The sequence below is a fragment of the Eubalaena glacialis genome, chromosome 2 (assembly GCF_028564815.1).
Source record: "Eubalaena glacialis isolate mEubGla1 chromosome 2, mEubGla1.1.hap2.+ XY, whole genome shotgun sequence".
Classification (NCBI taxonomy): Eukaryota; Metazoa; Chordata; class Mammalia; order Artiodactyla; family Balaenidae; genus Eubalaena; species Eubalaena glacialis.
The window spans coordinates 117199207-117216291 of NC_083717.1; the positions used below are offsets into that span (position 1 = coordinate 117199207).

At 40.9% G+C, this 17085-nt stretch overlaps 1 protein-coding gene across 1 annotated transcript in view; it reads left to right on the forward strand.

Annotated features, from left to right (window-relative positions):
• RYR3 (ryanodine receptor 3) overlaps positions 1-17085 on the forward strand; it is a 372240-nt gene that overhangs the window by 199052 nt on the left and 156103 nt on the right. Inside the window, exons 38-39 of the mRNA XM_061181456.1 lie at positions 7562-7664; positions 8499-8636. Of these exons, the coding sequence (XP_061037439.1) occupies positions 7562-7664; positions 8499-8636 (241 nt within the window). The remainder of the gene's footprint in view (positions 1-7561; positions 7665-8498; positions 8637-17085) is intronic.

Genomic DNA, 17085 nt, shown 5'->3' on the forward strand with positions numbered 1-17085 from the left:
ATCCGCCTGCAAATGCAGGGGACACGGATTTGAGCCCTGGTCAAGGAAGATCCCACATGCCGCAGAGCAACAAAGCCTGTGCACCACAATGACTGAGCCCGCACTCTAGAGCCCACAAGCCACAACTACTGATCCCACGCGCCACAACTACTGAAGCCCGTGCACCCGAGAGCCCATGCTCTACAACAAGAGAAGCCACTACAATGAGAGGCCCGCACACCGCAATGAAGAGTAGCCCCGGCTCGCCACAGCTAGAGAAAGCCGGCACACAGCAATGAAGACCCAACACAGCCAAAAATAAATAAATAAAATAAATTAATTAAAAAAAAAAGATTAGAGCTGTTTAAAAAAAATAAAAAATAAATAAATTAAAGCAATAGAGATATGACATTTTTCACCCATTAAATTGGAAACTATTTGAAAATATGTTAACTCTCACTACCGTAATGGAGGTGGCAAAGTAATACACACTCTTGTATAAATTTGGTATTAATGCAAATTGTTGTGAGCTTTCTGGAGGGCAGTCTGGCAATTAACATCAAAAGCCATTAAAATGGCAGTTCCAGTTGGAATTACTGGGTGGTGCATGCCAACGTGACTGCGCTGGTAGTGAGAGGTGCTTGGGTCATGCAGAAGCCTGTGGACTTGCAACGGTCCCACAGAGACTTTGACGTAAGAAGCAGACATGCAGCTGGGAGGGTCTTGGTGCTCCGGCCGGGTGTCAGGCCTGAGCTGCCAGGGTGGGAGAGCTGAGTCCAGGACGACCAGAGACCTCCCAGCCCCATGTAATATTAATCAGCGAGAGCTCTCCTAAAGATCTCCATCTCAACGCTAAAACCCAGCTCCACCCAACAGGCAGCAAGCTTCAGTGCTGAATGCTCCATGCCAAACAACTAGCAAGACAGGAACACAACCCCACCCATTAGCAGAGAGGCTGCCTAAAGTTATACTAAGATCACAGACACCCCAAAACACACCACCAGACGTGGCCCTGCCTACCAGAGGGACAAGATCCAGCCCCACCCACCAGAACACAGGCACCAGTCCCCCCCTGCCAGGAAGCCTACACAAACCACTAAACCAACCTCACCAACTGGGGCAGACACCAGAAATAAGAGGAGCTACGAACCTGCAGGCTGGGAAAAGGAGAACCCAAACACAGTAAGTTAAACAAAATGAGAAAACAGAGGAATATGCAGCAGGTGAAGGAGGAAGGTTTTTACCCACCAGACCAAACAAATGAAGAGGAAATAGGCAGTCTACCTGAAAAAGAATTCAGAGTAATGATAGTAAAGATGATCCAAAATCTCGGAAATAGAATGAAGAAAATACAAGAAACGTTTAACAAGGACCTAGAAGAACTAAAGAGCAAACAGATGATGAATAACACAATAAATGAAATTAAAAATACTCTAGAAGAAATCAATACCAGAATAACTGAGGCAGATGAACAGATAAGTGACCTGGAAGATAGAATAGTGGAAATAACTGCTGCAGAGCAGAATAAAGAAAAAAGAATGAAAAGAATTGACAGTCTCAGAGACCTCTGGGATAACATTAAATGTACCAACATTCAAATTATAGGGGTCCCAGAAGAAGAAGAGAAAAACAAAGGGTCTGAGAAAATATTTGAAGAGATAATAGTTGAAAACTTCCCTAACATGGGAAAGGAAATAGTCAATCAAGTCCAGGAAGCGCAGAGAGTCCCATACAGGATAAATCCAAGGAGAAACATGCCAGGACACGTATTAATCAAACTATCAAAAACTAAATACAAAGAAAAAATACTAAAAGCAGCCAGGGAAAGCAACAAATAACAGACAAGAGAATCCCCATAAGGTTAACAGCTGACCTTTCAGCAGAAACTGTGCAAGCCAGAAGGGAGTGGCAGGACATATTTAAAGTGATGAAAGGAAAAAACCTACAACCAAGATTACTCTAACCAGCAAGGATCTCATTCAGATTTAATGGAGAAATTAAAACCTTTACAGACAAGCAAAAGTTAAGAGAATTCAGTACCACCAAACCAGCTTTACAACAAATACTAAAGGAACTTCTCTAGGCAGGAAACACAAGAAAAGGAAAAGACCTACAAAAACAAATACAAAACAATTAAGAAAATGGTAATAGGAACATACATATTGATAATTACCTTAAATGTGAATGGATTAAATGCTCCAACCAAAAGACACAGACTGGCTGAATGGATGCAAAAATAAGACCTGTATATATGCTGTCTACAGGAGACCCACTTCAGACCTAGGGACACATACAGCCTGAAAGTGAGGGGATGGAAAATGATATTCCATACAAGTGGAAAACAAAAGAAAGCTGGAATAGCAATACTCATATCAGATAAAATAGACTTGAAAATAAAGACTATTACAAGAGATAAGGAAGGACACTACATAATGATCAAGGGATCAATCCAAGAAGAAGATATAACAATTATAAATGCTTATGCACCCAACATAGGAGCACCTCAATACATAAGGCAAATGCTAACAACCATGAAAAGGGAGATCAACAGTAATACAGTAATAGAAGGGGACTTTAACACCCCACTTAACACCAATGGACAGATCATCCAAACAGGAAATAAATAAGGAAACACAAGTTTTAAATGACACAACAGACCAGATTTAATTGATATTTATAGAACATTCTACCCGAAAGTGGCAGAATACACTTTCTTCTCAAGTGCACATGGAACATTCTCCAGGATAGATCATATCTTGGGTCACAGATCAAGCCTAGGTAAATTTAAGAAATTGAAATCATATCAAGTATCTTATCTGACCACAACGCTATGAGGCTAGATGTCAATTACAGGAAAAAAAACTGTAAAAAATACAAACACATGGAGGCTAAACAATATGCTACTAAATAACCAAGAGATCACTGAAGAAATAAAAAAAATACCTAGCAACAATGACAATGAAAACACAATGATCCAAAACCTATGGGGTGCAGCAAAAGCAGTTCTAAGAGGGAAGTTTATAGCAATATGACCCTACCTCAAGAAAGAAGAAAAATCTCAAACAAGCAACCTAAACTTACACCTAAAGCAATTAGAGAAAGAAGAAGAAGAACAACAACAACAAAAAAAAAACCCCAAAGATAGCAGAAGGAAAGAAACCATAAAGATCAGATCAAAAATAAAAAGAAATGAAGGCAACAATAGCAAAGATCAACAAAACTAAAAGCTGGTTCTTTGAGAAGATAAACAAAATTGATAAACCATTAGCCAGACTCATCAAGAAAAAAAGGGAGAAGACTCAAATCAACAGAATTAGACATGAAAAAGGAGAAGTAACAAGTGACACTGCAGAAATACAAAGGATCATGAGACATTACTACAAGCAACTATATGCCAATAAAATGGACAACCGGGAAGAAATAGACAAATTCTTCGAAAAGTACAATCTTCCAAGACAGAACCAGGAAGAAATAGAAAATATGAACAGACCAATCACAAGCACTGAAATTGAAACTGTGATTAAAACTCTTCCAACTAACAAAAGCCGAGAACCAGGAGGCTTCACAGGTGAATTCTATCAAACATTTAGAGAAGAGCTAACACCTATCCTTCTCAAACTCTTCCAAAATATAGCAGAGGGAGGAACACTCCCAAACTCATTCTACGAGGTCACCATCACCCTGATACCAAAACTAGAGAAAGATGTCACAAAAAAAGAAAACTACAGGCCAATACACTGATGAACATAGATGCAAAAATCCTCAACAAAATACTAGCAAACAGAATCCAACAGCACATTAAAAGGATCATACACCATGATCAAATGGGGTTTATCCCAGGAATGCAAGGATTCTTCAGTATATGCAAATCAATCAATGTGATAAACCATATTAACAAATTGAAGGATAAAAACCATATGATAATCTCAGTAGATGCAGAAAAAGCTTTTGACAAAATTCAAAATGCATTTATGATAAAAACCCTCCAGAAAGTGGGCATAGAGGGAACCTACCTCAACATAATAAAAGCCATATATGACAAACACAGCCAACAACATTCTCAATAGTGAAAAACTGAAAGCATTTCCTCTAAGATCAGGAACAAGACAAGGGTGCCCACTCTCACCACTGTTATTCAACATAGTTTTGAAAGTTTTAGCCACGGCAGTCAGAGAAGAAAAAGAAATGAAAGGAATCCAAATTGGAAAAGGAGTAAAACTGTCACTGTTTGCAGATGACATGATACTATACATAGCAAATCCTAAAAATGCTACCAGAAAACTACTAGAGCTAATCAATGAATTTGGTAAAGTAGCAGGATACAAAATTAATGCACAGAAATCTCTTGCATTCCTATACACTAGCAACGAAAGAACAGAAAGAGAAATTAAGGAAACACTCCCATTTACCATTGCAACAAAAAGAATAAAATACCTACAAACAAACCTACCTGAGGAGACAGAAGACCTGTATTCAGAAAACTATAAGACACTGATGAAACAAATCAAAGATGATACAAACAGATGGAGACATATACCATGATCTTGGATTGGAAGAATCAACATTGAGAAAATCACTGTAGTACCCAAAGCAATCTATAAATTCAGTGCAATCCCTATCAAACTACCTATGGCATTTTTCACAGAGCTAGAACAAAAAATATTACAATATGTATAGAAACACAAAAGACCCCAAATAGCCAAAGCAATCTTGAGAAAGAAAAAACGGAGCTGGAGGAATCAGGCTCCCTGACTTCAGACTATACTACAAAGTTACAGTAATCAAGACAGTATGGTGCTGGCACAGAAATAGAAATATAGATCAATGGAACAGGATAGAAAGCCCAGAGACAAAGCCACATACATATGGTCCTGTTATCTTTGACAAAGGAGGCAAGAGTATACAACGGAGAGAAGACAGCCTCTTCAATCAGTGGTGCTTGGAAAACTGGACAGCTACATGTAAAAGAATGAAATTAGAACACTTCCTAACACCATACACAAAAATAGACTCAAAATGGATTAAAGACCTAAATGTAAGGCCAGACACTATAAAACTCTTAGAGGAAAACATAGGCAGAACACTCTTTGACATAAATCACAGCAAGATCCTTTTTGACCCACCTCTTAGAGTAATGGAAATAAAATCAAAAATAAATGAATGGGACCTAATGAAACTTAAAAGCTTTTGCACAGTGAAGGAAACCATAAGCAAGACAAAAAGACAACCCTCAGAATGGGAGAAAGTATTTGCAAAAGAAGCAACTGGCAAAGGATTAATCTCCAAACTATACAAGCAGCTCATGCAGTTCAATATCAAAAAAACAACCCAGTCCAAAAATAGGCGGAAGACCTAAACAGACATTTCTCCAAAGAAGATATACCAATTGCCAACAAACACATGAAAGAATGCTCACCATCAGTAATCATTAGAGAAATGCAAATCAAAACTACAGTGAGGTATCACCTCACACCAGTCAGAATGGCCATCATCAAAAAATCTACAAACAATAAATGCTGGAGAGGGTGTGGAGAAAAGGGAACCCTCTTGCACTGTTAGTGGGAGTGTAAATTGATACTGCCACTATGGAGAACAGTATGGAGGTTCCTTAAAAAACTAAAAATAGAACTACCATATCGCCTAGCAATCCCACTCCTGGGCATATATCATGAGAAAACCATAATTTTAAAAGAGTCATGTACCACAATGTTCATTGCAGCACTATTTACAATAGCCAGGACATGGAAGCAACCTAAATGTCTATCGACAGATGAATGGGTAAAGAAGATGTGGCACATATATACAATGGAATATTACTCAGCCATAAAAAGAAACGAAATTGAGTTATTTGTAGTGAGGTAGATGGACCTAGAGTGTGTCATACAGAGTGAAGTAAGTCAGAAAGAGAAAAACAAATACCATATGCTAACACATATGTATGGAATCTAAAGAAGAAAAATGGTTCTGATGAACCTAGGGGCAGGACAGGAATAAAGACGCAGACGTAGAGAATGGACTTGAGGACACGGGTGGCAGGGGGAAGGGGAAGTTGGGACGAAGTGAGAGAGTGGCATGGACTAATATATACTACCAAATGTAAAATAGATAGCTAGTGGGAAGCAGCCGCATAGCACAGGGAGATCAGCTCGGTGCTTTGTGACCACCTAGAGGGGTGGGATAGGGAGAGTTGGAGGGAGGCTCAAGAGGGAGGAGATATGGGGATATATATATACATATAGCTGATTCACTTTGTTATTGAGCAGAAACTAACACAACATTGTAAAGTAATTACACTCCAATAAAGATGTAAAAAAAAAATCATAAGGGAAAAAAAAAGCCATTAAAATGTTCAAACCTTTTGGTCCAGGCATTTCGCTTCTCTGAGTTTATCCTAAGAAAATGATCAGAGAAATTCAAACCAACTTTATTTTACAAGGCTAAAAAAAATGAAAACAACTTAAATATTTCATAGCAGATCATTAATTTTACATGCATTTTATATAAACTGCTGTTCATCCTTATGATGAAATGTAATGAACCTGTTAAAGATCAGGTTAAGAAAATTTTAAAATGCTTGAGATAAATTAAGTGGAAAATTTGAGTTTCAAAAAAGTTTATTTAGAGTGTGATCTCAATCTGCATACATAAAGATATTAACTAAAATATTAACAGTGGCTGTCTTCGAGTGGGGAGATCTCAGTAAATTTTCTTCTTTAGGTAATCTCCAAGTTTTGTGTAATTAATAAATTGCCTTTATAATCAAAAAAGTGAAAGCTACTTTTTTTTTTAGCATCTCATAGTTTATGGCTTTATTTCATTAGTATATTTTTTACATCTTTGTATTCTCATGACTCATCTCTCCAAAGATCATTTAAAATGCCCTGGATGCATGACTTTTTTCTCAGAATCATGCATTCTTTCTTAGAGACAGGAATTAGAGCCATAGTCACCAAAATAATTATTCTAAAGAAGGAGAGCAGAGACAGTATCTTCGTGATGAAAAGCAATATTGCTGGAATATTTTCTTTTTCGTTTTTTATTTGTAGTGGGGTTTTTTTCCCAGTTATTGAGATCTGGTTAACACATAACACTGTATAGTTTAAGGTGTACAACATAATCATTTGATATATGTATATATTGTGAAATGATCACCGCAGTAAGTTTAGTTAACATCTATCACCTCACATAGTTATGAATTTCTTTTTCTTATGATGAGAACTTTTAAGATCTACTCTCTTAGCAATTTTCAAGTACAGTATTGTTAACTACTGTCACTATGCTGTACATTACCTCCCCAGGACTTATTCATCTTATAACTGGAAGTTTGTACCCTTTTTTAAAATTTTTATGTTTTATATTTTATGGAAGTATAGTTGATTTACAATGTTTCAGATGTGCAGCAAAGTGATTCAGTTATAGAAAACTACTTTTAAATGTTGGCCATCTTTACCAAAAATAATAATAATAATAATCGAGTTAAATAAAATTTGCAAAGAAATATTAGGTGTCTGACTAAGGTTGGATCTGAGTTCTTTGGACAGACATTGAGAACCAACTAGCCATTCTTCTTTGTCCCTCAAAGATCAACATGCTTCTTAACTTTCAACTGGGGGAGAACTGCCCGTGCCCAGAAGAGATCCGCGAGGAGCTGTATGACTTCCACGAGGACCTTCTCATTCACTGCGGTGAGCTTCCGAGATAAAAGCTTTATGAAAGACAAGTCTGTTCATGATTCCTTCGTTAGAAGCTCGGGGGGGGGGGGGGGGGCGGGTGTTGCGAAGTTCGTTTTCTATTTTAAATTACAATACTAATTGTCCAAGAAATGATTCTCTCCAAAACTATTTGGGTCAGAGAAGATACAGGACATCATCCTGGCATAATACATGACTGAAACTACTACCTAGAAGAAATTTTGCTGAGATCTAAGAGAGAACTGGGTCTCTAAAGAAGGAAGGAAAAGAACTGATCTTTATATAAACCTCACCCAGTTTACCTCAAGTTAGATAGTTGGGACTCTGCTCCCAGCTGAGCCAAGATTCTGATCCCCTTTGCTTTTTAGCTTCTGCAATGATATAAATATGGCCATGTCTGCCCTTAAGGATTCTAAACCAGCCATCTCTGCTTAGATACATGTCTGCTCGTTTTAAAGTGGCTCTCAGCAATTGTGCTGCTTGTACATGGGTGGGTTGAGGACTACGAGGATAAGAGATGACTTTTTCATTTGAAGTAACTCATGGTTAACTCTTTCTTTTTGGACACTCTAGAGCCCATTTTGGGTATGGGTTAGAAAAAGGTAAGTCTTGGGATTGAAATTACTTAATGTTCCTGTATACAAGAAATCGTCTTTTTAAAAAACTTGCCGAAAGACATGATGTAGATAAATACTTATGGGAGGCTGCCTATAGATAGTATTCTTAGAAAGTTCCAAAGAGTGGAAAGCAGTGTTTCTATGTTCTTTCCATCATCTGGTGGCTTCATGTGGTGTTTGAGGTTATCACTCTGTTATGTGACTTGCTTAGGGGTTCCCCTGGAGGAAGAGGAAGAGGAGGAGGAGGACGCCTCCTGGACTGGAAAATTCCGTGCCTTGGTGTATAAAATCAAAGGCTCTTCCAAGCCAGAGAAGGAGCAGCCGACAGAGGAGGAGGAGAGATGCCCTAGTAAGTTCCAGTGCCTTTCAGTCACACCGCCCCCAACCTGGAGCTCTTCTAAGACTTAATTAAGATCACGGACTTTCTAAGCAAATACTGTGGGCTAGAGAAGGGCTGCTTAGCTAGCTTCAAGGAAGCGCTCTGTTATAATTTGTAGAACTTATTGCTATATGTTTGGGGCTATGCTTTTCTTCTGACTTAAGGAACTTACTTGGAGTCGTCTTTTAGGGATGGATTGCTTGGTGGGTCTGCTCTTGTCTGTCTACTTTTAAATGCCTGTAAACAGATTTCTGTTCTTTCTTTTATGTTTTCATAATCTTCCTCTTCTAACCACTGTTGTTTCTGTCACTTTTGTCTGTGGTTCCTTAGCATTGAAAATTGCCCCAGCAAGGAAATAACGTAATAATAATAATAAGGCAGAAGTAAAGGGAATAAGATGTGGGGTTTGGAGGGGGGGGGTTGGTTTTTGGCTATGATTTTCCTAATATAACATCCCAGAGGAATTGGACCTTCTGTTTTTCAACGTTCACGAACCTTGTTCAAATCATTTCTCTAATACTTATAGTACAGATGACTCCTACCATTTCGACCCATGTTGAAACAAGATCATAATTTGTTCTGCAGGGCAGTTGACGGTCCATTACCATTACCATTTCAAGAGGAAGATTGTCTGCATATTATAATCAGTCTGCTCCATAGTACCAAATTCTGCAAATATTTCACTGTCTAAAGAAGAAGGAATTTCCCAGGTTTAATACAGTTGCCTTTTATCTTATTCCCTGTTCCCATCCATCTTAGAACATGCTTTCAAATTGTAGACTAGAACAATAGACTGTCAAGATGTGATCAGTTTGTTTGAAAACACTACTTTGGGGTTCATACATCTTATTGCCCTTTCTATTGGCCTTCCATCTTTGTCAGACTATCTCTGAAGGGAAAGAATCCTCCGCACTTATCAGCAGAAGTGTAGAAGCCTCTGGAAGAGTGTCTGGGGTACTTGGCAGTAGTTGCACTGGCAACCCTTGGTCGGTCCTATTTGTCACCATGGCGGCGGGTGGGGGGTCTTTGGTGAGGACAGGCCAGCATGATTCAAAGGCCCAAAAAAGTGAGTTTAGACTCCCTTTGTGGTACTGCCAAAGCAGAACTAAAAATAGGCTGAGCTGACCCATATTCCCTGCGGAGAGTCAGTTTTGAAAGTGGTTGCTTCTTTCTAACACAATATGTCACAACCAGGGGGTCCTCCAAGGTGACCGCTTCATGTTAGGTAAATGGAGTCACTTAGATTAAGTCACCTAGCTCTGTGAAGTCTCCCTAACTCTAAGAATGGTGTCCAGGCTCTAAGGACTGCAATCTTTAGCATTCCTACCCTGGGCCTCAGGCAGAAAGATTATGTTCTGTCTGTTCTGGCAAGATGTGCAAACCTGAAAGGCTACCCCAGCATGAGACTCCGTGGTGCGCCCCATGCTGCTTCCATACCACAAGCAGAATTCTGGGAGGTTCAAGCTTTGTGTCCTAAGTCTTCTTTCCTGCAGTCCCGGAAGTAGAAATAGAAGGTGGCCAAGCACGTCTGGTGGTCAGCATATGGGTTCCCTGCCAGATGTTCCAGGGACATAAAGCTCCTCACTCAGGGCTGACATTTTAAGAGAAAATCTTGGGGATGGTTTAACTGCCATACCACCCCAAAATTGTTTTTCACTTGATTGAATGGAAATGATGTTTCTGAATGCCATAGCCAGCTGCCATAAAGGTTTCTAATCCTTTAAAATATTGGTAACTTTGCCCATGTTATTGCTTATGATTTCTCTTACCCTTGCATTTGATAAAATATTAAAAGTTTAGATAATGAGAATTGCATGCTATAGTGAACTGACAGTTTACCAAATACTTCATATATATTAGTTTACTGCTGTTAGTTTTTTTTCACTCCTCCATTGCGTAGGTGATGAACATAGGACTCGGAAGAGTTAAGGGATACTCGTTCATTCACTAATTCTTTCCACCCTTACCTGGTTCCAGAAAAATTTCCAGATCTAGAATGTCAACAAGATGAGTAAAGCTGTGACTTGATTGAGGTCTTCTGACTCTGATTCCACGCTCTTTCTGTTGTCCCATGACACGACATTTGCCAAAGAATTTTTCAGCATATGTATCCATCAGCCCTCAACCCACATATTACACATATTATCAATACATACAGAATGGCTTCTCAAAACCTTCATCTTTTTATCTTGCTTACTGCATCTGTGAGGTAACTCACTCCTGTGACTCACTGTTACGTGTAGGAATCTGAACCCAACAGAAGTCAAAATTTTAACATCAAAAAGTTAACCCAGCCAAAGATCTGGACTCAGGGTTTTCAGGGCAGGTGGTGCAGCTTCTCCTCTGCGAGCAGTTAGTGTTGGCCAGATAACCTGCAGGGGACCTCAGCTTTTAGGAAAGAGGAAGCAAGTGTCCTGAAACCCATAAGCATCCTGCTAACTGGTTCAGTGTTCCAGGGATTTGCCCAAACTAATTCCAAGTCATATTGTGATGGAAGTTGTTACACAATCTGATCAAAAGATTATATGATAGTGAAGAGGTTAAAAAAAAAAAAAAGCCTCTAAGAGTAGCAGCCCACCATATTAAGTCACATTTCTTTTTTAATATCCCAATCCATCACATTCCCTAGAAAATCTTTTGCCTGTTCGTTGGAGGCCAGTGCTTCTCGCACACTACAATTTAAGTAGGGTTTCCTTGAATATAAAAATCTGTAGCCCCTGAGTTATCCCTCCAGAAGAGGCCAACCAGCTCTTTCTGCTAAATTCTAAATTTAACAAAATAAAAATCACCTGTCACTTCACAGCTCAAAGTTGGTGCCTTCCTGACCTCTGTCATTCTCTGAGTGCTTTCTCCATGGCAGATTTCTTCATAATCTCTCTGCAAAGAAAGCTGCTACCTGTATCAACTCTCACCCAGTCACTGAATAACCTGAGCCCTAGACCAAAATTCTCCCCACCCCCCCACCTAAATGCTGCAGCCTTTTCTCCTGCTGAGGAGGGGAAAAAAGTCTACTGTTCGCCACCAAAATAAGCCTTGGGCCCCAACACAAATACTCACACACAAAGTAAGATAACTTAGCAGTAGGTATATCTGTGGCACTCAGGCAGTATTTCTAAGCCTCTTTAGATTCTCTCCAAACAGCTTCTCCCTGAGACATACACACACAGATACCGCCTCCATGTTGTCTTTGTTTCAATCTCATCCTCCATCACCCTGCCCCTGCCACATTGTGGAATTTCTAACAGGGCATGTGTGACTTTCCACCTCAGGTGGAGTATCTGTCTACCTGTTTATTTTCTTACTGGGACTTAGTACTGGGACCACGCCTTACTTGTTCCCACATTCAGCTCATCGGCACAAATCTTTTTGACCTCCAATGCACGTTAGTCATTTGAGGCTCACAAAGATGAAGAAAACAAGAACCTCGCAGACAAAGGAGTGAATATGTGTGGACAGGCAACTCGATAAACATGAGGTCAGATGTGCTACAGTAAAAGTACAGATAAAGGACAGTAGGTGACCAGAGGAGGGGGATTGGAAAAGTGTCCATAAAGAACATAGATGGGTAGATATATAAGGGAGAGTATTTTTGGTGAAAGGAGCTACTTCAACAAAGCCCAGAGGCAAAAAAAAATTCATATTCCAGGAGTGGCAATGAGTTGAGATTGGCTGAATTATAAGAGGAGTAGAATAAGGAAGAGTGGAAAGGTAGGGTGGTGTTAGAGCAGAGTGTCTTGAAAAATCCAGCGGTTAAACTGTATTCAGTCTTGGAGTGTGACATGTTATTATTCCTGTGTATTTTATACTACTTGGCCTTACAGCTGCCGGGGGGAGGTGTTGACATTTACGTGGTACCCACTGTGTCCTGAGCATTGTCTTAAGCACTTCTGTAAGTATTACCTCATTTAATTCTCACAACGAAAATATGCAGTTGACAGTATTATTCCTATTTTACAGTTGAAGAAACTGAAGTAAAGACAGATTAAATAACTTTCCAAAGTCACACAGGGGTGGCATAAAAATTCAAACCTTTGTCCACCTGAGTCCAATTCCCATCCATATTATTTATGTAATAACATTATAGCAATGACTATGAAAGGTTCTTGAGGACTAAATTATTCTTTTATTCAGTAATAGTGAGGTAGGGACTTCCCTGGCGGTCCAGTGGTTAGGACTCTACGCTTCCACTGCCGGGGGCCCGGGTTCGATTCCTGGTCGGGGAACTAAGATGCCGCAAGCTGTGCAGCACGGCATATATATATATATATATATATATATATATATATATATATATGTACACACGCACACACACACATATATGTATATATAAAATTTTTAAAAAATAGTGAGGTAGTTATGAGCACAGGACTCTGGAGTTAGGCTGCCTGGTCTTAAATTCTTGCTCTGCCACTCTCACTGTGAGAGTGAACATGTGACCATGTCTCTGTGCCTCAGTTTCCTCATCGTTACGATGGACATAGCGTTAATGCTTCCCTCGTTTGGTTGATGCAATGATTAAATTAGTTAATATATGCAAAGTGCTTTAAAGTGTGCCTGGCACAGAGTGAGCACTAATTTCAAGCATTTTTTGGCTATTAAAATGTTTGTTGATCACCTGCCATATCTCAGACACTGTATTTAGCACCGGTCAATCTATTTTAGCAAGATAACCATCCAAGGGACTGCAGCGGGGATATATTGGAGGTATGGGGGCCCATTGGGACATCACTGCAGTGCCCTAGATGAGAAGTTCTGAGGACTTAAATAAGGGTGGTGTGGTAGGCAGGATAGTGATCCCACAGATGTCCATATCCCTGGAACCTATATATATGTTAAATGACAAAGGGAAATTTAATTGCAAAAGGAATTAAGGCTGCTTATCAGCTGGCCTTAAAGTAGGGAAATCTCCTGGATTTCTGGAGTGGACCCAAAGTAATCACAAGGGTCCTTAAAAGTGAAAGAAGGTGGCAGACGAGAGTTAGAGGGTTGGGGACATGAGAAGGGCCTGGCTCAAGTCTCCTGGTGGAAGAGACCATGAGCTAAGGAATGCCAGAAGCCTCTAGAAGCTAGAAAAAGCAAGGAAATGGATTCTCCCTTAGGGCCTTCAGAAAGAAATGCACCCTGCCACGCCATGATTTTAGCCCAGTCTGGATTTACCCATATCTGGGTCAGACTTCTCATCTCTAAAACCGTAAGATAGTGAATTGGTATTGTTTTGCCACCAAGTTTGTGCTGATTTGTCACAGCAGAAAAAAAAAAAAGAAAATTAATACAGGTGTTAACAGCAAGAAGTGAGCTCAAGGGGTCAGACACATTCTAAAAGTAGGGTTGGCATATCTTGGCAACCAGTTGGAAATATGAGGAAGAGGAAGGGGTTACAGATGGTCTTTGCATTGCTGATGGGACAGGATGGGTGACTGTGTTAACAGACATGGGGGTGGGGGGAGGCAGAACTTAACTTTTATTTAGCTCCATAGGAGACACAAGAAGATTTTCCACACCTGGTCTCAATCTACTGGCTAGCCCTGCATGGCAGATGAAACAGGCATTGTGAGTCCTAGCTTAGAGATGAGGAAGTGGAGAATCCGAGGCATTCGGTGACTTGCCCACCGATAGATGGGAGAGCAGGGTCAGAACTCATTGTGATCATGCACTGGCTCCCAGTCCGGAGCGCCACAGAAATCCATGCATAACAGGTGTTCTGCATCTGTTTGATCAGTCGATGTGAGGCCCACCCTCAGAGTAGCTTGCATTCTTGTGATGGAGAGGAGAGTCTGTCAGGAGAGGGAAAAACTACCATCGACTGAGCACCAGCTTTGTGCCAGGTTCTGTGCTAGAACCTGAGTTTTACCTCATCTGAGTTTATCCCACAGCTAACAGCCAGATAGAGTGGCAGCCAGATTCCCATTTTGTACACTAGGCAGCTAAGCCTGAGAGAAGCAAGATAATTTGGACAAAGTTCTTGCAACATGTGAAAAAGAGGCCAAGATGGGAATCAAGCTCCATATCCAGGGCAGGGACCCTGCTCTTTCAGAACTGTGCAGGGATGCTGGGCGGGGGTGGGAGGGACTGAAGGGGGGGACAGGCAAGCACAGACATCAAGAATGCACGGCTGGGAGTTTGCCTCACCGTCAGTTTATTCTCCACAGTGAATAAGACACAGAAACTAAAATAAAAGCAACTTGATTGCTTTCCCAACAGAGTAAAGACAGAGACCTCAGGTCCCTGAGTCCTTTGCTGTCCCATCTGTGCTTCATCTTCATTTCAGAGATTTCCCTCCCTAACACATCAGCAAACATCATCTGTTCTCTCTGTGCTCTTTACCCTGTTGTCATCATCGGTCATTTAATCGCCTGAGTGTTTTTGAGAAAATGATTATGAGGCTGGTTGACTATTTTAGAAACAACAGGCTAATCATCTCCATATGATGGATGAGACCCCAGGAGGCTGCGGAGATGGGCTGGCAGAACCGGCGCCGTGAGTCCCACTGGTGCTTTGCGGGGCCGCCTCTAACGGCAGGGGGTGGCCAGCCAGCTGGGGAAACGGTCCTGGGGGTGAAGCAGTCTGCTTCACAAGTGGGGATGCTCTGGCCAAGGTAGAAGACCACGGAGGGAGGGAAAAAGATTTAGCAGAAATAGCCAACCGCCACGAGACTGTCCCCACATGGCATGCCCTGAGAGCCAAGGTCCAGGGCATCCAGGCCAGGGAGACTGGGAGGTTTGCAGGGTCCAGTTGTGCAGAGAGGTGAGAGGCTCCGTCTCCTGTACAGCACTCACTCCCCCACTGCCTCAGCAGACCCCCTATTTACAAGATCCTTAGTTCGTTTATTATATTGAAGTGCTTCCTTGCCGACATAAAAAATAAAGTGAGGATTAGTCTAACAACGGCCATCCGTGTTGGAGAAACTCAGTTCCTGCCGCATCCGTCTTTTCTATTCTTACATGGTGGTCGTGAGGGTTAAGTGATAATTCAGATACAGCATTTAGCACAGAGTCTGACACACAGGAAGCTCTTAGTAAATATTGGCTACTACTGTTGTGAGAAGTAGAATGTTCTAGCAAGCAGCCTGAACTTTTATCCTTATTCCTCAGCCAAGGAAGCCCGTAGAGAAGGAAACAAGTAGACATGTCCCAAAATTAAATGGAGAGCTGAGATGAACGAGAGCTGGGTGCTTTCTTAGATGTTCAGCTGCTTGCTGCAGAGCCGCGTGGTGGGGCGCTTGCGCATCACATGCCTCTGGGGGTCTGACAGCCAGTGCCTGTTCATTGGGCCCCATCGTAAACAGAGCGGTTCTTTCTTAGAACGACAATGTCCAGTTGTCTTTGCAGGCTTTGCCTTTCAGGTTTTCAGGGCCTTGTAACCTTGTTCTCAGTGATCTCAATAGCATCCTTGTTCTACTGAAATGAGGCAAAAGTGGCACCAAGTGCACAGCCCGGGCCAGAGAGGCACCAGGCAAGTTCAGAGAAATTAACATGATGAATTTTCCAAATCTCCTTGGAGTGGATGGATTTAACTTTCTCCCTGACCTTCTCTGCTCCGAAGTCTAGGTATTTGGATACTTTGTAAGCCCGGAGGAAGCTCTGGAGCTCAGAGCACAGAGGGCATGAGACTTTCCCCAGTAAATCTTCCCAACTAAATCTAGAGAGTGTTATTGTGCCATCTGACCCCTGACATAGGAAGGGCTCTTTCTCCTCCAGCAATCAGGACAGTCATCAGAAAGGCCATCAAGTTTCCACAGCTCATCTCCTCGATGTAAGTGATTAGCGGTGTGCAGTGATGCTTTGATAATGACCACTTCCTCACCATGGTCAGTAACTGCTGGCATTTTAAGATTTTACTTCCTCAATCTCAGGTTTTACTATTAGTAAGAGCAAGCTGGGTAACATCATGGGTAAGAGCAAGCTGGGTAGCATTAAAAAGCAGTGGTAAAATTCTTGGTGCTCATCAGTTTAACCCGATGAAGCCATAGGCATTCATTCACCATTTTAATAAATTAGAACAACCCTTTCAAGAGCTCAGTGGGTTGGATAGACACAGAATCATAGAATATAAAGCCACAAGTGACTTCACAGAAGTGAACAGAGACACAGAGAGGTAAAGCATCTTGACCAAAGTCACCCAGGCAGAGCGGGAACAAAGTACTATTGTCACTAGACTGCACTCCCATTCATTTTCTTCAACATGGATTTTATATTGTTCACTTCATTTTATTGGTGAAGAATCCAAGGCTCTGAGAGAGTAACTAATGTGCCCAGCTCAGAGTCAGTTAGAAAAAGAGCTAAAGCTTTATGATTTTCAGGATTTATTTCTGACTCCATTTTGGAGTTTATTAAGAGAACATCTAAGCAGTATAATATAAATTTAAAGCATTAATAAAGATAACTATTTTTCTGAATTTTATGAAGCTATTGAGAGTAAG